Consider the following 24856-nt stretch of genomic DNA (forward strand, 5'->3'; position numbering starts at 1 on the left):
ACTCCGGGGAAGGGGGGTTAAATAATAATAAAAACATGTTTTGGTAGGTGAGTGTATGAGGATCAAACCTGTACCCTTGAGTTGGAAATTAATGTGTGAAAAAAAAAACCGTGCTACGTTAACCATTGAGCCACGGCGACATACAACTTTAAGTAGGTTTGAATTTATTTATTTAACTATAAAAACAGGCGTGCGCAATAAAAGTTAACTCTGCTGCTTCCATTTGACCTAATTAAGAAGGTCAAATAGAAGCCACGCAAACCCAAATTTGACTGTTTCTTCCCCCAACAGATGTTGGAGAGGGGAAAGCAGCTCCCAATTGTCCAGACTGATATACAAGATTGATCAAACGTTTTTCCCGGCGCAATGCCGAGAAGACGTCGTTTGAGTTTAGTTTCACATATTTATACTAAAAAGCCCAATCAACACGCGAGAAGCCAAAATAGCAATAATTTTGTAAAAGTCGACGTAAATAAATCTAGATGCGACGCGCTTTCCCAAATCATACATATTATTATTTAGGACCCATATAAACAGCTGTAAGCGATCGTAACGACCCCGGGAGCGCGTGCGAAAGAAGCCTTTTGAAGACATACACAAAATGATCACACACATTTTGCCTTTTATATATATAGATTTATCCCTTATTTTGTTTTTAGTTTATTTTAATATCCTAGGCTCAAAAACAAATATTTATTTAAAAATTATTCCATTTTGTGTCTGATTTTTTTTTTTATTGTTTTTTCCTTTTTCTGTTTTTCTTTGGCTTTTTTCTTTTTATTTTTCTTCTTTTCCTTTTTCTCTATTCTCCTTTTTTTCTCTTTTCCCTTTTTCCCCTTTTTTTTTTCTTTTTCCCCTTTTTCTCTTTTTCCCTTTTTTCTCTTTTTCCCTTTTTTCTCTTTTTTGTTTTTCCTTTTTTATCACTTGTTTCCTTTTTCTTTTTGTTTCCACACACTTTTTTCTTAATTATAATATTTTTTTATTTTATCTTTTAAATGATTTATCTTTTCAGAAAATTATTTCTCACCCTCTCTGGTGCTGATGATATTTATCTCCCTTCAAAAGTCATCGTCTGTGGTGGCGAAGAATTCAACATGAAAGAACTCAATACGGTTATATTGGAAAGGTAAGTTCTCGACATTATAATTAAAACCCCTTTATAATCTGTCCACACTTTTTATTGAGTTTCTTTTAAATTTCAAATTATTAGGATTTCTATCCCCCAAAAATATTGAATTTTTTTTCCTTTTTGTTTTGAATGAGATTGAATCTCTTACTCAATCTCTTCCATTTGTGAAATGAAATCTTGTAAAGAAAACCTACTTGATGAAGAGGAGCTAATCTTACCATAAACAGGCAGATTATCTTATATAATAATTTATTAAGTTACCTCATTACTAGCATACCACCCAGCGTTGCCCAGTTATAAGATATGCTTCAATATGATGTGCAGATTTCCTATTTATTATTATGGAGCCAATTCTCTATTGATTATTATCTTGTACCCAATAAATAGTAGTGATTTAAAAAGTTAAAAGAAAACAAAATAACTTGGGTGCCATCAACTAGAATTGAAACCAAGACATTTAGTGCTCCAGCTGTATTTGTTATCATCTGAGCTAACGACAGATAAATATCAAAACTTTAAGAGTTAACTGACTTTAACATATAAATGTATTGCTCTTAACATATCAAAGGCCTTCGACAATGTATGGCATAAGGACCTACTTCACAAGATTTCCAGCTACGGTATAACTGGAAATGGTTTCATTAAATCATTTCTCTCCGATAGGCTCGTAAGAGTAGTGGTCGATGGACAAAAATCAGAGGCCTGCAGTATTGATGCTGGAGTCCCTCAGGGGTCCATCCTTGGACCAACTCTCTTCCTGATCTACATCAATAATCTCCCTAAACACATACTTAAATCATTCGTTGACATCTATGCTGATGACATGACCATCTACGGCAACACATCAAAGGCTGTAAATGACAAAATTCTCTCTGATTCTCTCTCCTCTGATCTCGAGTGCGTGGTTCAGTGGGGGAAGACATGGCTGGTTACCTTTAATGCATCTAAAACCAAGCTCCTATCTTTACATCATCAACGCTCTGATCCCCATCTGGCATCAATTGAAATGGATGGCTCTCGTCAAGGAGAATCCCCATGTTTGTACAAGCTTCTGGGCTTGACCTCCACTCCTGATCTGAAATGGAACACGTACATCAAGTCTGTTGCCAAGGTCGCTGGAAAGATGGTGGGATCCTTCTACAGCTCCAGAAGATATCTCACTACTGATGCAATTCTCTATCTATATAAAAGCCAAGTACGTCCAAGGATTGAATACTACTGCCATATCTGGGCAGAAGCTGCTAAAAACAGCCTATCCTGCCTTGACAGAGTGCAAAATAGACTTCGTGGCTTAGTGGGGGATGCCCTTTTCTCTACCCTGCAACCTCTCTCCCACAGAAGAGACGTTGCGAGCCTATCCTTGTTTTATCGTTATTTCCATGGCAGGTGCTCGTCTGAACTCCAATCTCTGGTCCTCCCTAGCCAATCTTTCACGGAAAACACCCGTCTAGCTGAATCAACTGTGAAAAATTTCCCCCACTCTTTATCTGTGCCTAAATCAAACGTAGACTCTATGAACAAAGCTTCTTTCTTAGAACTGCACGCCAGTGGAACTCTGTTCCGTCTGCCTGCTTCCCTCCTGACTACAACTTGGATGTCTTTAAGTCCAACGTTAACAAATTCCTAATGAACCACACTCTTAAGTAAACACTTCATTAAATCTCCACACTAACGTACTGTACTTGCAATTACCCTTATCCCTGAGTGGCTTCCGGGCCTTGATAAGTGGTGACCACCGTGTAAAAAAAAAATATATATATATTGCATATATGTTGAGGAGCACTTTAAGTTCACTTACGCTTGCAAATTTTCAACTTACTAAAAACCGATTCTGATTTGTTCCACATGTCTTAATCCCTTATATATCAAGTTTCAAATCTGTAGATCAAAAATTGACAGAGTAGTTTGATAGACTGTTCTGCACCCACAGACAACGTCACATATATATATATATATATATTTATATATTTAAACAATTTTTCATATTATCTTTTTTGTATGTATGTCGAAGAAATGGATTTTTTTCATTTTTTTTCTTCTTGAAGTGTCTGGTTTTTTAACTTATAACTTTTCATGTAATCATTTACACATTTTCAGGAATTTGTGTGAGAGGCTCAGTGGGAATTATGGGTAGATTTATTTAAATAGTAGTTGGGTTGTGAGCGAAGGTGCAAGTGAAACTCGGTGGCAGTGGGTCTGCTGGCGGTGGTGAGGGGGGGGCGTTAGTATCATGGAGAACAAGAGAGCATGCTAGTTCTAGGGTCAGTAGCTGCCAGCAAACCCACTGATCCTCACCTGTAACCCAACTACTATTTAAATAAATCTACCCATAATTCCCACCAAGCCTCTCACACAAATTCCTGAAGATATGTAAATGAGTACACGAAAAGTTAAAAGTTTAAAATAAGTTAAAAAACCACGGACATTTTGAGAAGAAAAAATGCTTGGACCATACATTCATACCTTTGACAAATATACAAAAAAGATAATACAAAAAATTGAAAAAAATAAAAAAAGGTATTACAAAACAGAAGCGTTCTGTTATTTTTAACAATGCCTGTTTAAATGGAAAAATGCTGCCTAAAATATACCCAATATATATATATATATATGTAATATGTATATATATATATATATACATATACTAGCAAGCCACCTAGCTTTGTCCGGTCGTAAAATATGATATTTTAGTTGATGCAGATTTCCTATTTATTATTATAGATTCAATTTTCTATAGATTATTATGTTGTACCCAATAAATGATAGTGGCTACCAATCGTAGCCCGGTCATAAAATACACACTGATGCCTCCGTTCAGTCTCGAAAGACAAATGGAACCCCCTGTAGGGGCAACTGCGCATACAATTATGAGGCAAAGGTTGCGCAATTCCAACCATGCTTCTCCTGAATTGGCACTGTTTGAGTCTAGTAGCAATGAGAAGTCAAGGACGACTGGAAACAATAAGCGGAGAGCACATATAGTAGCAATACACACGGATGATAAAACACTTTGGATAATTGTGGATTTCAAAAGGGTTCTGCTAAAATCGTCATATTTTAAAAACCAAAAATACCACTGTTTTGTTCGAAAATGAATATATTTTCAAATAAATTAATAAATAATAATGTACATTATATATTTTAAGAGTTTTAAGCAAATAAAGTTTTTTAATTTTTTTTTTTTATTACATTTTCACCCCAAACAAGGCACATTGCCACTTTGGTGTAGGGGACTACTATCAGGGCAACAACTACTGAGGTACTATGTAGGGATTTGGGCAGCAAGATGTCGGTTCACGTTGCACTTGAACTTCTGCACGTCCGTACAGTTGGAAGCAGGGACCTGGAATGGAATTCCAAAGTTTAGCAGTTCTGGGGAAGAAACTACTGGAGTAGAAAGATCTTTTACATCTAGGGATCTCTACTGTGTGGGGGTGGGATTTTGCAGCCTGTCAGGTCTGTCGAGGGTGTTCACGTCGTGGGGGCACAAGTGCTTGCAGTTCATTAGAGCATTCACCATTAAAATACTTGTAGAACAGTCAGAGGGATGCAACATTTCGTCGATGGGACAGAGGCTGAAGCTTAGATACCAGTTCAGGGCCTATTAGATTTGCGACTCTCTTTTGAACCTTGTCAAGGAGCGAGAGACTAGTAGTCGATGCACCAGCCCAAGTATGACAGCAATACTCCATACATGGGCGAATGGTGGCCTTATAGAGGTACAGGATACTTTCGGGCGTTAGTAGTTTTCTAGCACGGTAGAGAGAGCTCACCTTCCTTGCAGCAGCCCTGGCAATGCCCTCGATGTAATTGTTCCAACTCATGTTTCCTGTGAACGTTAAGTCAAGGAGCTTGAAAGACGTACTCTAAGATAAAGAGTCGTTGGCCATTGCTATAGGTGGTAGAGAAGGTTTCTTGTAATTATTGAATGAAACTAGTTTAGTCTTGGCAGCATTGAACATGACCATCCATTTTTGTCCCCATTCCATTACAGATTGGAGGTCTTCCTCTAGTGTTTCTGCCATTTCTTTAGATATATGTTCATTTGTTTTTCTGTCGTGCCTGTTATAGAGTATGGTGTCATCAGCATATATACCCATCTCAGAGGCAGTTTTGTCAGGGAGGTAATTTATGAATATCAGGAACAGTAGAGGTCCAAGGATAGACCCCTGGGGCATTCCATCCGCTCAAACGTAAACAAAACAACCGGTCCATTTGACACCATTCACTGCTCTCCCCAGTCTCTTTTTCTTTTTTTATCTTTTTTTTTTTTGCCTCTCAATTTTTTTATACGAACACTATCGTTTTTCACCGTTGACAAAACGCTAAGTTCAAAAACTGCTTTCTTTATTCGTCCGCGTCGATTTCACTTTTTATTTCTCTCCCTTTTCCTTTTCATCAGCTTCGCTGACAGTTGGCTCTCTCGCACATTGCATTTTCAGAGGGAGGGAGGGAGGGGCGTGTGTGTATTTTCTGTAAGCTGTTTTTGAACCCAGTCAACGACGGGTACTTTTGCTAGTATATATATATATAAAACAAAAATACAAAGTCAATATTTAAATATCTGTAGGAGGTGCTCAGTTTCTAGTTAAGTTCCTATTTATTTGCATCCCCACGAGGACAGTTAGACGCAAGGTCAGTTAATGTGAGGAAAATCCAGCTTCCCAAAAAGGGTTAATCTGGATAGAAACAAACATAAAATTTTATTTATTTGTTATTATTTATTTTTTTTTTTTTTATTGAATTTAAATTCACCGTTCGCCGTAGGCGTTCCCTAAGAGATAAAAAAAACAAACTATTTCTTATTCCATTATGATTATTTCTTAATTTATCAACCTATATCAACCAGCCTCTCTACCAATATAACAATATCTATCTGCGTAAGTTTGATAATTATGTTTCAGTTTGAAGGAATATGGTATGATAAAATTATAGGGTATTCGTTCGCGCCTGACCTCCATAGAATGGAAATATGTCCCAAAGTTAAACAAGGTTTTTTAATATAGGCCCACAGAATATTGTGATAAGTGTTTCAGTGTGAACAGGTATGGTATAATAAATTATGGGGTTTATCTATTTTATTTTTACTTTCATCATATTTTGCTTTAGTTTTGATACCCCCAAATTCGAAGCTATCTCTTTACAACCCTTCCTTTTCATTGCCTATCATACTTCAATAAATCAGAGTCCATTTTCTGTAGGCTGTTTTTGAACCCAGCCAACGACGGGTACTTTTGCTAGTATATATATATATAAAACAAAAATACAAAGTCAATATTTAAATATCTGTAGGAGGTGCTCAGTTTCTAGTTAAGTTCCTATTTATTTGCATCCCCATGAGGACAGTTAGACGCAAGGTCAGTGTGAGGAAAATCCAGCTTCCCAAAAAGGGTTAATCTGGATAGAAACAAACATAAAATTATCCCAGTCATGAAGGATTTCTCCTTCACTGACAGAGGACAGAAAAGGTGAAGTGGCACATCAGAATACTACACTGTGATCTTGGCATGAAGTTCAGGTAGAGAAATAAAAAAAAACGTCTTAAACTGGAAAGTTTAACGAAATAATGTGTCACTCGGACAAGAAATGTAATTGAAAGTACATCTTTCAAACTCCTTGGCCTAACGTTCACAGGAAACATGAGTTGGAACAATTACAAGCATTGCCAGGGCCGCTGCGAAGAAGGTAGGCTCTCTCTACTGTGCTAGAAAGCTACTAACGCCCGAAAGTATCCTGTACCTCTATAAGGCCACCATTCGCCCATGTATGGATTATTGCTGTCATATTTCGGCTGGTGCATCGACTACTAGTCTCTCGCTCCTTGACAAGGTTCAAAAGAGAGTCGCAAATCTAATAGGCCCTGAACTGGCATCTAAGCTTCAGCTTCTGTCTGTCCCATCGACGAAATGTTGCATCCCTCTGACTGTTCTACAAGTATTTTAATGGTGAATGCTCTGACGAACTGCAAGCACTTGTGCCCCCACGACGTAAACACCCTCGACAAACCTGACAGGCAGCTAAATCCCCCTCCCCCCCACACAGTAGAGATCCCTAGATGTAAAAGATCTTTCTACTCCAGTAGTTTCTTCCCCAGAACTGCTAAACTTTGGAATTCCATTCCAGGTCTCTGCTTCCCCAACTGTACTGACGTGCAGAAGTTCAAGTGTAATGTGAACCGACATCTTGCTGCCAAATCCCTTCATAGTACCCCAGTAGTTGTTGCCCCTGATAGTAGCCCCCTACACCAAAGTGGCAATATGCCTTGTTTGGGATGACAATGTAATAAAAAAAAAATAAAAACCAAATTTATCAAAAATTTGTGAACGATTTGTTAGCTTTAGTGAAAAATGTTTTTTGATATTGAAATAAGTGGGCAAAAAATACTTAAAAAGTTTTCCAAACGTCACGTTTTCTGTTTGTGACGTCACGTGTTTTAAATGAAATTTATTTTTGTCTATTTGTCGTAATTCTTAAGTTTCACACCCCTTAACAAGAATTACAACAAAAACAAAAATACTTTTCATATTTAAAAGTAATTTGATGTCCAAAATCTAAGGCTAAAATCTAAGCTAATAATTATGACCCACTAACCGTAAATATGGGGGTCAAATGGCTTTTTAAAAAAACAAAAAAAAAAACTCCCTATAACCCTAGGTACGAGTGGCAAGCCTCCTCTTAAAACCTTTTTTAGCCCTAACAATAACACTAAGTCATTAGTTTTTAACGGTGAATTAAACTTTTGTTTTAAAAAAAAAGAAAAAAAAGTGAAATATGATTTTTTTGCTTTACGTGTGCGAGCAGTACCCTCTCCCAATATATTTTTTTCGTCTTTTTTACAATTTTTGTCAGTGGATTATAATCGAATGGACATTAATCTACCCAATTATATATATAAAAAAAAAAAATACAAAATCAATATCTGTAGGAGGTGCTCAGTTTCTAGTTAAGTTCCTATTTACTTGCCTCTCTATGAGGACAGTTAGACACAAGGTCAGTTTATGTGAGGAAAATCCAGCTTCCCAAAAAGGGTCAATCTGGATAGAAACAAACATGAAAATTGTCTGTCATGAAGAATTTCTCTTTCACTGACTGAGGACAGAATACTACACCATGATCTTGGCCCGAAGTCCAGGTAGAGAAATTAAAAAAAATAAAATAAAAAAAGTCTTAAACTGACAAATGTAATTAAAAATAAAAACCAAATTTATCAAAAATTTGTGAACGATATGTTAGCTTTAGCAAAAAATGTTTTTTTGATATTTAAATAAGTGGGCAAAAAATACTTAAAAAGTTTTCCAAACGTCACGTTTTCTGTTTGTGACGTCACGTGTTTTAAATGAAATTTATTTTTGTCTATTTGTTGTAATTCTTGTTAAGTTTCACATCCCTTAACAAGAATTACAACAAAGAAACAAAAATACTTTTCATATTTAAAAGTAATTTAATGTCCAAAATCTAAGGCATAACATTTTCAAAAGCCAATAATTATGACCCACTAACCGTAAATATGGGAGTCAAATGCCTTCTTAACAAAAACAAAAAAAAATCCTACGTCTAACCCTAGGTATGAGTGGCAAGCCTCCTCCTCTTAAAACTTTCTTCAGCCCTAGCAATAACACTAAGTCTAAGTGGCAAGCTCCTCACCAAATAAAGTTCCTTGGTAAGCTACATATAAGTATCTAAAAAAAACCCTTCTTTAAACAAAAGTGCACCATTTATCACCCATAAAAAAATAAATTAGTCAACTGTCCTAAAACACTAGAATGGTCTCAAAATGGTTAATTCCCATTAAATTTATGTGAAACTAACCCCCACTCTAAATTCTAAAATTGTTTTCGTTTTGTTTCTATCAAGTCTTCAGGGTGTTCACACATAATTTTCCTTAGCTCTATCATTAACCCAAAGTCAGAGTGGCAACCTCCCCACCCTCTCATAATTGCACAAAGACCCTCTTAAAACCACACATAATCGCCTTTAGACAAAAAAAAAAAAAAGGCGCACAAGATTTATCTCCGATAGAAAAAAAAAAAATGCTTAACTGCCATAAAATGCTAGAATGGCTCAAAATGGGGAATCATTTTACATTAAATTCTAAAATAATACTTGTTTATCTTTCATTGAAGTTCTTTAAGGTATTCACATGTAATTGCCTACAAAGATAAAATCGCATATTTTGGAGAGGTGATCAGATAGGGGTTAACGGAAGGTATTAATCTACAATAATACAAAAAAAAAATATTGCAATATATTCATTTTTAAACAGCCCTAGATTTCGATTTCAGTTATTTGTACATAAAATGCATTACAATTCAGCTTTGAGTTCTTTAACTTTTCTTTTAATGGATACATAGTATTTTTAAGGAATTGCAGCATATTTATGTGCATTTACTGCAGATTATTTGGAAACCATTAATTTTTGGAGATTTTCAGTCGCATATTCTAATTCCTAGCACAAAAATACACTTATATGGTAAATTTCATTGCTTAATCTTGTGTTTTAACAAAGATATGATAGTTTTACTGAAAAAGTAGTGTAAAAAATGTGACAAAACGCATATGGTCTTAAAGAGAGGAAAATATCCAAACATGTGAGGCACAAAAATAGTCATAACTTCCTTAATTTTAATTGAATTTTAAAAATTTTAAAAGATTCTTTCTTAGCTCATCATGTTCTTTCTATGTAAATACCAATATTGAAATATCGTAAGCTATTTAAATTTTTTATGTGTACTAGCAGTTCCGCCCGGCTTTGCTCGGGCCCTATATACTGTCCATAAGGTTATGTGCATATGTATATATTAAAAAGTGTGAATATGTAAAGTAATGTATTTCTGTATAATAGTCTTCCTTAATTACCATAGAGAAAAGACAGACAGACATTTACACTTTTATAGATGTAGATAGATAGATTGGATACAATATATAGTAATGATTTAAAAAAAAAAAAAGACTCATGCGCCACCATTGAGAATCGAAACCAAAACGTTCAGCTCACGATTTATTTTGCCTTTGCCATAAATGACTGGGCTATGAAAACATGTTTACTGCAAGGCTAAAAATTAAAACATGAACCAATATTAACTACATTATGCATTCGTAATGGCGGCATTCGACCTTCACCTGGCAAATTTCATTTTTTTTTAATTTTCACACTTTTGCACGGATTTTTCCAGATATAAAGTTTTGCATGGATTCAAACATCTTATATATGAAATTTTATATCCGTAGACCAAAAACTCTAGGAGGAGTTTGGTAGGCAAAATCTGTGCAACAAAAATATATACGTATATATAAATATATATGGAAACAATTTTTTTTTTTTTTTTACAAAGGCATCACCACATTATCAAGGCCCAGAGGCCACTCAAGGATAAGGGTTAAAGAGTGTACAGTAGAAATTGGTCAATATAGTAATCATTAGTAATGAAAATTTGGTAAATTTAATAACTTATATGGAACGGCTCATCAAGAACTTATTTACTTTAGACTTGAACACAACCATATTGTAGTCAGCCGGAAAGCAGGAAAACGGAAGACAATTCCACAGGCGTGCAGTTCTAAGAAAGAAGCTTTGTTCATGGAATCTACGTTTAGGTTTAGGCACAGATAAAGAGTGGGGGAAATTATTGATAGTGTTTACAGCTAGACGAGTGTTTCTTGTGAAAGTTTGGCGAGGGGGGACCATAGATTGAAGCTCAGTTGAACACTTTCCATGAAAATAACGATACATCAGAGACAAACTCGCAACATCTCTTCTGTGAGATAGAGGTTGCAAGGAGGAGAAAAGGACATCTCCTACGAGGCTACGAAGTCTATTTTGAACTCTATCAATTGTGTTTCCTGTAAACGTTTTACGCAAATATTACGCAAGTATAAATCATGTAGAATATCTGCATGAATATAATTACACGTAATAGTTAAATAAAGATGATCACCCCATAAGAAAACCGAAAAAAACTAATAGGAAATTAATTAAAATGAATGTTTAAAAGAATATGCAAATTAGCTAGATCTTTTGCAGATGGATGCAATTCCACAACCCATATATAAGAAAATTGTATTTTCTTTTTAAATAAGTAGAAAAGGGGGTTTTTAATATGAATATCAATACACCCAAAAGAAAAACGAATTTATAGGAATATAGATTGCTACATATAGCACTCAGAAGTCCCAAATGATCACCCATTTAATACTGACCAGGCTTAACTTTGGTGATCCAGCAGGAACTGGAGTGTCAACTTGATTATGTCCTATGATATTTTATTCAATCAGATTTTGTATTTATTATTTTAGAGTCAATACTCTATTGATTATTATATTGTACCCAATATATAGTAGTGCTTTAAAATCTTTAAAAAGGTTTTTAGTGATACAGAATTTTATTAAAGTTTTAAAAAGGATAAGTGGAGTCATTAGAATTTTGAGGAAGATCGATGCAGGGAGAAAAAAATATAGACACTAAAAATAGTCAAAAGACTATTCGACTAAAATAAAAAAAAAAAAAAGAACCTCGAGGTACCTTTCGTCCGACCCTTGTCAAGAGATTACGTTGGCAGCGATTGAAATAAAACAATTTACACAATTGAAAAATGGAGGTGAAGAGAGAGGGGTGAAACCAAAAAAAAAAAAATTATAAAATTACACAAGGTGGATTAGATGATATATCGTTCATATTTCAGAACCTGGGACACAATTTAAAAAAAAGAAAATGTTAACTTGCCTGCAAATAAGTGCAGAAACAGGAAATAATGACGCAATGTAGGCATTTTTTTTTTTTTCCCCGGTAAATCAGAAATCTTTAAACAGGTCTAATTTATGCGACAACTCCTTTTGCCTACAGTGCGATGGTTTGCGCATGGGTACAGTTACGGCCTCCAAAGTATTGAGATGTTGGGCCTTGTGTACAATGCAACATTTGGATTACTTAGAGGGACAGTTCATCAAGAACTTGTTTACATTGGACTTGAAGACAATCAGATTGTACTCAGCTGGAAAGCAGGCAATCGGAAGAGAGTTCCACAGGCATGCAGTTCTAAGAAAGAAGCTTTGTTCATAGAACCTGCATTTAGGTTTAGGCACAGATAAAGAATCTGGGAAATTATTGATAGTGGTTTTGGCGAGACGAGTGTTTTTCGTGAAAGTTTGGCGAGGGGGGGAGCATAGATTGAAACTCAGCTGAGCATTTGCCATGAAAATAATGATAAAGCAGAGACAGGCTTGCAATGTCTCTTCTGTGGGGAAGAGGTTGCCGGGAAGAGAAAAGGGCGTCCCCCCACTAAGCTACGAAGTCTATTTTGAACTCTATTAAGACAGGATATGTCCTTACTAGCTGCTTCTGCCCAGATGTGGCGACAGTACTTCATCGTTTATTTTATAAAGGTAGAGAATTGTATTAGGAGTGAAATATCTACTGGAACAGTAGAAGGATCCCACCATTTTTCCAGCGACCTTGGCAATGGATTTGATATACGTGTTTCATTTCAGGTCAGGAGTAAAGATCAAGCCCAGAAGCTTGTCAAAACATGGAGCCTCCCCAAAACAAGAGCCATTCATTTCAACTGATGCCAGATTTTCATCAGAGTGTAGATGGTGTAGAGATAGAAGCTTGGTTTTAGATGCATTAAAAGTAACCAGACACTTCTTTTCCCATTGTACCACATGCTCAAAATCAGAGGAGGAGAATCAGAGAGAAATTGGTCGTTTACGGTCTTTGATGTGCTACCATAGATTTTAGTGTCATTAGCGTAAATGTCTACGAATGATGTAAGGATGTGATTTGCTACCATCTTAGTTTTTATGTGTATATAAAAACTTACAAAAAATAACATTGTTAAACATATAAATGTATATTTGTGCATGTGTAGAAGTAACATATTTAGTCAACTTATGCCTTCCAACTTCTAATTTGTTTCAATTTTGGCCCTATAGCAGCTATTTTTACCAGCTGAAAACCAAATCAAATTTATTCCACAAGTTTGAATCCTCCATATATCCAGTTTCAAATCTGTAGACCAAAAATTGACAGAGGAGTTTGGTAGACCATTGCACACACAGACAAGATCCCTTTTATATATGTAGATGAGGAGGGTAGACACAAGGTCAGGTACTGTAATAAAAGAATTATAAAAGGAAAACAAAGCCTTTTTAACTAACAAATTATATGTATTTAAGTGAATTACTCTGTTGGGTCAAAGTTTAAACATTGAAGAAAAGCATAATAATAATAACAATAATAATGATAAGCTACCAAAATGTATTTTCTTTGAGCAGTATATCTTCAAGTGAGAATAGCCTGACTCACTGTCTCAGCAAAAGGAGAAATAGAAAGTATCAACGACTTTCTTTATGGTTTCCTATTGAAGCCATTCATTTGATGTTCGGTAATGGTGGCAGACATGCCAGCCAAGAATCCGATCTCAACAATCAGAAACTGAACTATTTGGAGACCTTTATCTATCAGGCTAAGATATTTGTTCTGGGTAGTCCTAGGAGATTAACCCTCCCAGGCCTTGCCTCTCCTCTGTGGAGTGGAGTAAGTTTGTTGCTTACTGCCTGAGGCACCTTGACTAGAGAATACTGAGGGGGTACCCAGGCAGTTTTTAAAAGGCCAAGATGTTACAACTTTGGTGACACTGGCTTGACTCACTTTACATTTTGACCTTGTGTTACATCTTCCTACAGTGGGGAGAAAGTAAATGCTGTCTAGAATCTCTCCGTCTGCCTTCCAATTCTGTAAAGATCAGGATGTAGTTCTTCAAAGATCAAAATTAATATGCCCAGAAATCTGAATGGTCCTTCTTTGACTGAACAATCTTATTAGTTACTATTCTTGACCTCTTGACCTCTTTGGTGAATAGTCACACCCCGATCTTCCAAAATGGCAGCCTTAACTTAACTTACAAATGCCTCATCAATGGCAGAAAGAGGTGATCAGGTCTGGGAGCTGTTTCTACAGATCTCCGACCATGTTTGAATTCATGATGCCTGTGTTTAACGAGGTCATATGAATGAGCATCATTACTATGCGTTTTGTCTCATTTCAAATACAAAAATCTTCTGTGATGTGCGTCATTTCAAATACAAAAATCTTCTGTGATGTGCGTCATTTCAAATACAAAAATCTTCTGTGATGTGCGTCATTTCAAATACAAAAATCATATCAGCGTGCAACACTCAATACGCTCCATGTCACTTGTCTCAGTTCTAACTTATGTAACTCAGAAACAATGATTTGTTTAGAGCTATAATTTGCCACATAATCCATAGAGATATAAATTATTGCATATATAAAATTTCAGTTAGGTCTGCCAAAATCTAGCTGCAGTCACATCACTGCAGAGTTGCTTCCCTGTACTCGTATTCCCTCAATGTAAATACTGCTGGAGAATTAGGCTAGCAGCCAAATGTCATCTCTTCACTGTAGAGATCCTAGATTTCTTTGGATCTTGCTTTTGAAACTTCCTTCCTGCTACCTTGACCATACTAACATACAGAAATTTAAATGAAATATGAAAAAATATCTTGCTGCCCAACTCTCCACTTAGGATGACTCTCCCACCTCTAAATCTGGCCCCATATCACAGTAGTTCCTTTTTTCTTTTGTTTTACTTTCTTTTCATTTTTTTTTCAGGCCCGTTAACAATATCAAAGACATTTGCATATTGGAAAGCATGACAGACCATTATCCACTTATTATGATCCGAATCAAACAAGGTATTTTGAATCTCATATAGAACCTCCCTTACCCGTTTATTTTTTCTGTTAATTTAAAAATAATGAAATTGACTTGTATATGAACGTATAAAATTATTTTTCTGTCTTCATATAAAATTATTTTTATGTCTTCAGATAAAATTAATTTATCAATTGTTTTACACGATTATAGATTTTCCAGAAATCACGAGTTCCTACCTTTTACAATTCTATGCGTTCCCTGGTTATTTCAGCATGCATTCTTTTGTCGCTATTTCTCTCTTACAATGATTTTTGGTATCTACAAATTTTTGCCTATTTGTATTTGACTTATGAACCAATGGAATGCGTGCTGTCTTTGTGCAATGGCAACTTTTTTATTTGCCTCCCTGCCAGTACTCTTCTGACTCAGGAGGGTATAGCATGCATGGTATGGCGCCGTTGTCTCAGTTTTCCTGAATTAGATTGAAAGGTAATGTTTATGTAATGATATTCATTTTTGTGCTATTTCAATTTATGGAAACATTTTGTGTTCATCATAGATATTAAAAAAAAAAATAACACAAACTGGTGTATCCTGTGGGTATTTTTTAATAAATGTGATCTAAATCTAAGATTTAAAAAAATTTTCCTTAGTTTCATAATTTGTTTTATTTCATTATTTTATATTAATATCAACAAGCTACAAGTGATGCAAACTGTTCAACAGCAAATGTAGATATATCCTGAATCAGCAGGATAATTATGTTTTACAAAATGATAACACTATGAACATTTTTGTATTGAGGTGTATAAAAACCCTATGGGACTAACCATGTTTGGAACACCCAGGTGACTAATGCAGGGTTAACCAGTTCAAGGAATAGAATTTGTAGCAGAATTTTGTGTAGCAGGAAAAAAAATAAAATTCTAAACTTACTTAGTTCTAAGATGGGTACTCTTGCAAAATTCCTTATTTATAAAAAGATGCAAATATGTTTCTTGAAGAATCGATGAGCTCTCTGGAGCATATCTCTCAATGAATTGTCCTTAAAATATTTTTTAGATGAAACAAACTCTGAGTATTATGAGGCATGATATCAGTTTATCAGAAAATAAATTCATTTTTTAAATCTCTAACAAATTTTTCTCGCAGTTTATATTTCTCTATCCATGATTTAAGTTTCTACAAAACGCATTTATTAGTTTCTCTCATAAAATAAACAGTTCCATATCATTGGTGCTGAATAGGTTTAATTTTCTTCTGTATACTAGCATTTCAACCCGGCGCTGCCCGGGTGTTTGGATGTGTATGTTGAGCAAAAAAAAAAAAAGTGCTAGTAGGAAGGCAGGCTCGAACCCGTACCGAAAAGGAGGAAAAGAACGGCGTAAAACCTAACGTTTATGCTGTTACGACCACCGCCAAACCAGAAGCGACATTTTTTTAAATTAAGGCTAGACAATCTAAAGGAGAGGATAACTTTTAAAAATATCAGCGAAAAAAGTGCCCCTCCCCTGTAGAAAAGTGCCTAGTTTAAGAGGAAGATATTAATGTTTTTAGCCAATTTTTCGATATTTGTCGTATGAAAGGTCGAACTTTAAAACGATACTGATCTTGGTAAAATCCGTCGCCTCTATTGAAAGTTAAAGACAGACATGCAAACAGACATACATACATACATACATTTATATATTGGTAACTTAAACATTTTTGACCCAAACTGATGAAAAAGCTTTCCCCCATCTCTGAATACCCTTTATGTAAAATTTCAAATATTTAGACCAGAAATTGTCTGAGTAATTTGGAAGAGACCGCAGAGGTCAATTTTTAAAAAACTTTGACCCCTATTATGACACCTTAAAATTTATTGTTTTGGGCTCAAATCAAGTTATTAAGTTAGATCCATGTCCAAGGAACCTATATCTAAAATTTCAAGTGCGTAGACCCAAAATTGTCGGATGAGTTTGGTAGAGTTCTCAAAGGTCAAATCATTGAACTTTGACCCCTTAATCGCCAAATTTCTGGTCAAAAACCGATCACATCGATTTTCCCAAATCTCAGTACCTTGTATATCAAATTTTAGTCTGTAGATTAAAAATTGACAGAGTTATTGCATAGGGAAATGTACACAAACACACACACACACACGCGTTTACTTTTATATATATATATATATATGACATAGATTTTTGCCTTGCTTTGATTGTTTTATCATCAATGACACGTTTGCGTAAAATTCGCCTTTGAATTTCAACCTATTTCCAGAAACACTTCTGGCAATTTTATAAATGCTTTGTAGTTTCAGTTGTCTGATTTTTACTTCATCGATTAGAGATATGTCACTTACTGTATCAAGAAAGCAGCTTACTGTTCAGCCATTTATTCTGATGTCTATATATTTTCTTTTTCCAAAGTTCTTTATGTTTTTTTTAAACCCAATTGTATTCATCCTGGTCTGTTTCCTTCTTGCAAACAATCGCTTTCTACCTTTTTCGGCCACATTCATAACATTTTATTTTTGAAATAAGTTACCATCCATCAATTTTTCGGTAGATTCTTCTGCTTTCTTTTTTTGCTTCTTTAATACATTTCGCAAAGGTTTCTTGTTTTAATATTTGCTTTTGTAAATCTGACTGTTGCATCTGTTGTTGCTAGTTACTTGTCTCCCCACGAGGGCAGAGATAGGCATCAAGGTTAGTTTTTAATGTGAGGGAAGGAACAAAAATAAAAATTGTCTTCATCGTGAAGGATTTCTCCTTCACTAACAGAACAAAAAATTGAGAAAAATTCAGAATAAAATTATCTAACAATCAACTGGTATGGAAACCTGTGATTATAAGTTTTACAAAATATTATTGGCAGTAATATTCTATAAGTACTATCTCATCTAAATAACAATTGCTTAATATACAAGATAGGGCAAATCAGATTTAAGTCATTCAATGAATTTAATAAATTTTAAAATTTATTGAATGACTAAAATTTGATGTGTGTGTGTATGTGTTATGACGATTAATTGGAATCACGAATAAAAAAAATTTTAAAAATCAGAACTTTTTGTGGTATTGGCATCGGAATTGGGAAAATTTAAGATCAAGTTGAGGAGTTAGCGAGAAACATGTTAGTGAGTTGACTACCCCGTTGGAAAAAGAAGGGGGAAGAACCAGAGAAAATGTAGAAAAAGACTTGGCATGCTAACAACAAGAGAATCCATAAGATGAATAAAACCCTTGTAAAATATAACTTGTTATGGTGTTTTTTCAGGGTTTCGGCAAATAAGATATGTGTGCCTTTTGGTCTTAGACAAGCAGACACATATGTTATCTGTTTGATTGTAAAATATCTGTCTATAAAAGTTTGTCACGTTTGTTAACTACATGTATTTGTGAACAAACAGTCGCACCCATAATGAATATTCCTATACTCTGTATACACACATTCATTTTAAAGACACTGTTATATACACCAATAGACAATACATGAGCTCATGTAATATATATTGACACATGTAAGAAATACAGACACGTGTGTGTGTATCTATATATATATATATAGAGAGAGAGAAAGACAAAGACACCAGTTATCCAACATGTCTATATTCCACTACAGATTGGACATCATCTTCTAAGGTTTCAGCCATTGCCTTAGATATGTGTTTATTTGTTTTCCCCTCTATTCTGTTATAAAGCGTGGTGTCATCAGCAAATATAACTATTTTATCAGGAAGGTTGTTTATTATATGAGGAAGAATTGAGCCTTGTGACACACCTGTCCATCTTCTTCCTAATCTTCTCAACTCCCATAACTGATTTACTGAACATTAAAGAAAAATTACAAATATACCGCGCCCATTTCTCATAAAAAAAAAAAAAACTCATTGCCTGTTTCTTTTTTATTTCTTTTCCAAAAGCTGATGGCTTAGATGTAAGGGTACGCGGCCTGAAAATGCAATCTTGTCGAGAACGCAGTCACGACTTTGACAGAGACTTCTTCTCCAAAAGCAAACTTTTTCGTTATCCTCGCTTAGAGGGCTACACTGCTGACCAACTGTATTATAGAGCCATCCTTTTACAAAGGTTAGTGATGATCCTTTCTCCATTTTTATTTTTTTAACCTATAATTTTAAATAATTTTCTTCCTTTGGGAAGTTGATATCTAAAAAATCAAAATGCATTTTAAATAATAACATTACTATGTAATTACGTGTCATGTTGAAATTAGTAAAAATTACAAAAAATGGTTGAATAGAAAATCTACTTGAACTATTTGTTCCAAAACAAAAACATTGTCATTATCAATCCACCATTTTCTTATTTGAAATAGCAAGTTAAAAAGGGAGATAATTCAGTTTGTCATAACCACTAAAAACTGCATTATTCGATAAATCTTATTTTTTCTTGTAATTATTTTTCTACCCAATCATTCTCCATAATCTTTGAAATATTTACCAATTTCGACATGACAAGTAAGTACGTGATAGTATTTTTTACTTAAAATGCATTTTATTTTAGATATTCACTTATAATACATGAGTACCTTTTTTTTTTAAGCTATTGAATTTTATTTTGTGTTCCTGATGAGATTTCTAAAAATAAAAAAAAAAAGGCAAATTGATAATGAAATGATACACATTAAAATATGTCGTCTTTGTCTTGTAATTTTGTAGGTTCATCTCTTTACTTGACAGTGTTCTTCATTATTTAATTCCCAAATGGAATCCTGATCACCATCCCATTATAGATTTGGAGGTAAGCAACAAAAAAAAAAATAATCCATTTTTTCTCTTCAACCAGCCTTTTTTTTCTTCTTTTTTCTTTTCTTTTTATTTCCTTTTCTTTTTTCTTTTTATTTCCTTTTCTTTTTTCTTTTTATTTCCTTTTCTTTTTTCTTTTTCCTTTTCTTTTTTCTTTTTATTTCCTTTTTTCTTTTCCTTTTCTTTTCCTTTTTTCTTTTTCTTTTTTCTGTTCCATTTTTCTTTTTCTTTTCCATTTTTCTTTTTCTTTTTTTTCTTTTCTTTTCTTTTTTCTTTTTTCTTTTCTTTTCTTTTTTCTTTTCTTTTTTCTTTTTTTTTCTTTTCTTTTCTTTTTCCTTTTTTGTTTTTCTTATTGTTCTTTTTCTTAAGTTTCTTATTACATCCTCCCATATTTCCTTACATGTAAGCTGAACATGCTATTTCAACTTTCTACACCTATTAGTTCAAAAACTCTCATCTGTTCTTTCAACATGACCATACCATCAAAGTCTCCTGTTCTGCACACATTTTCCTCTGCTGTCTCTTCAACCAGCTTTTTCTTTCTTTTTTCATTTCTTTTTTTTCATTTCTTTTCTTTTTTCCTTTTCTTTTTTTTTTCATTTCTTTTCTTTTTTCTTATTTTTATCATTCTTTTTCTTAAATCTATTCTTATCACATCCTCCCATATTTCCTTACATGTAAGCTGAACATGCTATCTCAACTGTTCTACATTTATTAATTAAAAGTTTCCTGTTCTGCACACATTTTCCTCTGCTGTCTAGAATTAATCTTTCTCTGATATCCTCAGATCTGAGCCAGTCTTTAATACTCACATTACACACCCATCATTCTGATTCTCAGCATTCACTTATGAACTGACCCTGCTACCTCAACTGTTTTACATCTACTAACACAAGAACTCTCATTCATCCCATCCTTCTGCCTCTATACTGTTCAAATTTAATGTTGCTCTGAGATTACCAGATCTAAGCCTATCTTTAAATACACCCATCATATAGGTTTCATGTCATTTCTCTCCATGCAACGCATGTCTTCAACCCTCACTAGTTAGGTTTCACTTTCATACATCATCATAATGTGTACACATGCCTGATATGACTCACATTTTTTTTTTTAATACAAAATCTTTTTCAACCTTCATTTCCATTATTGTTGTTACTTTTAACAATTTTATTTTCGTTATGGAATATTAGTTTCATACGAATCGTATACTGCAGTTCTTTACCTATTTTCCAACAACAAAGCATTTTTAGGCTCTCATCTCGCAACCAAATCGTTTACACACAATCAAATTGCATATTTCTGGTGTATCATTTTTAAATTCTCATTTTGTTTATTTTCAGTCAATCCGTCAATTATTGCCTTTGTCCCGAATGAAACCGATTTTGATTGAAACATTCCTGCGAGAAACAATCAAAGAGTGAGTATTTGACTGTAGATGGCACAAATGTGTGTGTGTATACGTGTGTGTGAGCGTGTGTGCATGTAAACTTTGGCAAGTGTCACAATTTTGTTTTCATGAAAAAAACTGGAAGTAGTGAGGTATATTTTAGGATCTCGACGAAACCACGTCTGTAACATTAAGTCGCACATAATTTCTCGTATCGATTCTGATTACTCCAGCATTTTTAACCGTTGCTACCTGAATTATGAGGCAAAACTGTATTTAGGGTATTGATCCTGATCCACGCATTTGCGATCATCACCTTGAACTTAGGGTTAATGATAGGCATGTTTTCATCATGATCATTGTAAAGATAATTCCAGTTTTTACTTTTTGACTTATCACCGATTTAAAACCGATTTACTCATAACTGACAGGAGACTGATTAGTCTGTACTAAGATGCAGAAGACCGATTTCTTGCCTTTTTTAAAACTTGGAAGACTGACAGTTTTCTATGGTAGGATTTCCCAAACTTCAGGAAACTATGGAACCCCTGAGCAGGACAAAGGTTTTTCACAAAGCACTAACAAGATAATTTCTAAAATAAAAATGAAAAACATTAATTTCAAGTTCAAGATATGTTTATCAACATCCCGAACAGATATACAGATATTGTTTAGTGTTTTACAGTTATAGGGGAAAATTTAGATGGTGGCAGCCCTGATTGCAAATGGTGGAAGTTGATTCAAAGTTTTTTTGCAAGAGTTTGGCTTTATTGGATGCACCACGTAGTCTTATTACGGTAGAAACATCCCTCTCTTGCGTGCTACGTATATCCAATATATTCATTTACTCCAAGACAACTGTCATTGTCTGATTTGCATGTTAAATAAAAAGGAAAAAAATATTTTTTTCTCTGTAACTAAATTTTACTTGACTTAAATTTTAAAAATTAATTCTACTGTATTCTGTAAGTTAATCCTCTCCTAAACACTAAGTCTACCCTAATCCCCAAGCTGCTACTAATACTCATACATTACAAACACTTAATATAAAGTCATTCTGTAACGTGTTATCCTATTCCTAAGCCAACGTATAAATAAATAAATAAAAAAATTCTAAATTTAAAGGAAAAATATTAAGCCATATCTTAACTCTTTCTAACTAACCTGTTGTAAATATAGCTGCTTCCACTGCATGAACTTTTACTCACCCCCTCCTCCTCCAGTAACAATGTAATAGCCATGTCCCTTAATCACTTTGAGGAGTGTAATTTCTCTGTAGACATAACATTTACATACTAACCCAGTAACATTAACTACCCACGCGGGGTCGCAGAAATACCTGGATTAGGACCCAGGCGCGGGGTAAACCCTCTCGGTGCTGATGGACCCATAGATCTTCCCAGGTCATCCGTCTAGGAGAAGGAAAACTCTGAAGCTAAACCTAAAGGAAGGGAGGCCCCTCCATTCTTGGATGACATCCTTCCTAGAGCTGGTGACTCGAACAAATTACCAGTCTGCAAATCTAAACTGCTTAAGGAGTAGATAGGCACTGTCTATCGCCCCGCTTCCATACTCCTTCTTTGCCTATTAGCCAGGCATACAGATCGAAGCACAGGGATTCGACTGAAACACTCAGTGGTCGATCTTGTTTCCTGACTAGGGCAATGAACGCCAATATCCCCCTCTAAACTGGGCAGTTGGGAGTGCTTGAACATCATAATGCCAGTACAAGTAGATTGGGTTGACCATCGTCTGATGGGTTGAGGGTACCGAATTGACAGTTCCTGGCTGCTGTTCCCGACTGGTAGTACAGGAGCCCTAAGTCTTTGGTAGCGCTTAGAGCGGCTGCTCGATCAACAGTTGAATAATGTTTAGTGCCATGTCGCGCATGGAAAGAGACCCTGCACTCATCCCCAGTGGACTTTCCTGAGGCCACAGTCCTAGTAGATGGAAGATCAGCTGATGGTCTACTTGTGTTGCATGCCTGGTGTTCTGCATAACCACTTGTTCAGCACCCCTTACCTAACTGAAACTTAAAAAAAAAAAAAAATCACAGTACAATCTAGAATTACGCTTAAACCAGGACAAAACTCAAAGAAAATCAAATTCCCTCCTCCCTTGAGGTTTGCATTTACTAACATCTGTGGGCTTAGAACTAATTTAAATGATGTTGAAGCATTTCTCCTAACAAACACCCCAGATATCTTAGCACTAAGTAAGACTAACCTACACTCCTCCATCCCCTCTAACTACTTTAATATGCCCGGATATCTCCCACTCTGCCGTAAGGACTCTGAGAGACATATGCACGGGCTTGGAGTCTATATTCGAAACACCCTTCCCCTGACTAGAGAAAGAAAACTAGAATCAGACGATCAAGCCTTTATGTGCTTTAGACTTAACATGCAACAAAATATTACTTTTATTTTCTCTACTGCTCTCCCCCGACCCAGGACTGTACCTTAATAAACAAAGTCTCTGACAGCATAGATACAGCACTTCCCCTCGACACTAGCACACAAGTTCAAGGCTTTTGACAGGGTATGGCATGAGGGTCTCCTCAGTAAAATCAGATCATACGGTATCACTGGTAGAATACTTAACATAATTAAATCCTTCTTAGATAAGAGAAAAATCCAGGTTGTCCTCGACGGTCGTACATCTAAACAATATGATATAAATGTGGGGGTGCCCCAGGGTTCTATCCTTGGACCTCTATTGTTCCTGATATTCATAAATGACCTCCCCGACAACATTGCCTCTGAGATGGGTATATATGCTGATGACACTACACTCTATGGCAGGCACGACAGGAAGACGAATGAACACATTTCTAAAGAAATGGCAGAAACACTAGAGGAAGACCTCCAATCTGTAGTGGAATGGGGACAAAAGTGGTTGGTCGCGTTCAATGCTGCCAAGACTAAACTAGTTTCATTCAATAATTACAAGAAACCCTCTCTACCACCCATAGCAATGGCCAACGACTCCTTATCTGAGAGTCCATCTTTCAAACTCCTTGGCCTAACGTTCACAGGAAACATGAGTTGGAACAATTACATTGAAGGCATTGCCAGGGCCGCTGCAAAAAAGGTGGGCTCTCTCTACCGTGCTAGAAAACTACTAACACCCGAAAGTATCCTGTACCTCTATAAGGCCACCATTCGCCCATGTATGGAGTATTGCTGCCACATCTGGGCTGGTGCATCTGCTACTAGTCTCTCGCTCCTTGACAAGGTTCAAAAGAGAGTCACAAACCTGATAGGCCCTGAACTGGCATCTAAGCTTCAGCCTCTGTCCCATCGACGAAATGTTGCATCCCTCTGCCTTTTCTACAAGTATTTTAGTGGTGAATGCTCTGACGAACTGCAATCACTTGTGCCCCCACGACGTGTGCACCCTCGACAAACCTGACAGGCTGCTAAATCCCACCCCCACACTGTAGAGATCCCTAGATGTAAAAGATCTTTTTACTCCAATAGTTTCTTCCCCAGAACCGCGAGACTCTGGAATTCCATTCCAGGTCCCTGCTTCCCCAACAGTACTGACGTGCAGAAGTTCAAGTGTAACGTGAACCGACACCTTGCTGCCCAAATCCCTACATAGTACCCCAGTAGTTGTTGCCCCTGATAGTAGCCCCCTACACCAAAGTGGCAATGTGCCTTGTTTGGGGTGAAAATGTAATAAAAAAAAAATAAAAAATGTATTTGGTTACTTTGGTACCACAACACATAGCTTTTCTATATCTCATTACCTATCACAGACAGTTACATTTCCAACCCGTTTCCTAGACCAGCAAGAGCAACACACATCACTTTTAGATCTGTTCCTGATGATTGTGTTACGAACGCCCACAGCCCACTTGGGAATGCTGATCATGTAGTGATAATAGTTAAAATCACCCGAAACTCT

The 24856-nt window shown here is 35.5% G+C and overlaps 1 protein-coding gene across 2 annotated transcripts in view; it reads left to right on the plus strand.

The window, feature by feature from the left end:
* The window catches only part of LOC145260444 (E3 ubiquitin-protein ligase HECTD3-like), a 140079-nt gene that overhangs the window by 75384 nt on the left and 39839 nt on the right, over positions 1 to 24856 (plus strand). For both annotated transcript variants that reach the window (XM_080118502.1, XM_080118493.1), the window contains exons 5-9: positions 1013 to 1126; positions 14760 to 14842; positions 18712 to 18877; positions 19468 to 19549; positions 20898 to 20974. In XM_080118502.1, the coding sequence (XP_079974628.1) occupies positions 1013 to 1126; positions 14760 to 14842; positions 18712 to 18877; positions 19468 to 19549; positions 20898 to 20974 (522 nt within the window). The remainder of the gene's footprint in view (positions 1 to 1012; positions 1127 to 14759; positions 14843 to 18711; positions 18878 to 19467; positions 19550 to 20897; positions 20975 to 24856) is intronic.

The sequence above is a fragment of the Euprymna scolopes genome, chromosome 3 (genome assembly GCF_053919585.1).
Source record: "Euprymna scolopes isolate OS-2025 chromosome 3, ASM5391958v1, whole genome shotgun sequence".
Lineage (NCBI taxonomy): Eukaryota > Metazoa > Mollusca > Cephalopoda > Sepiida > Sepiolidae > Euprymna > Euprymna scolopes.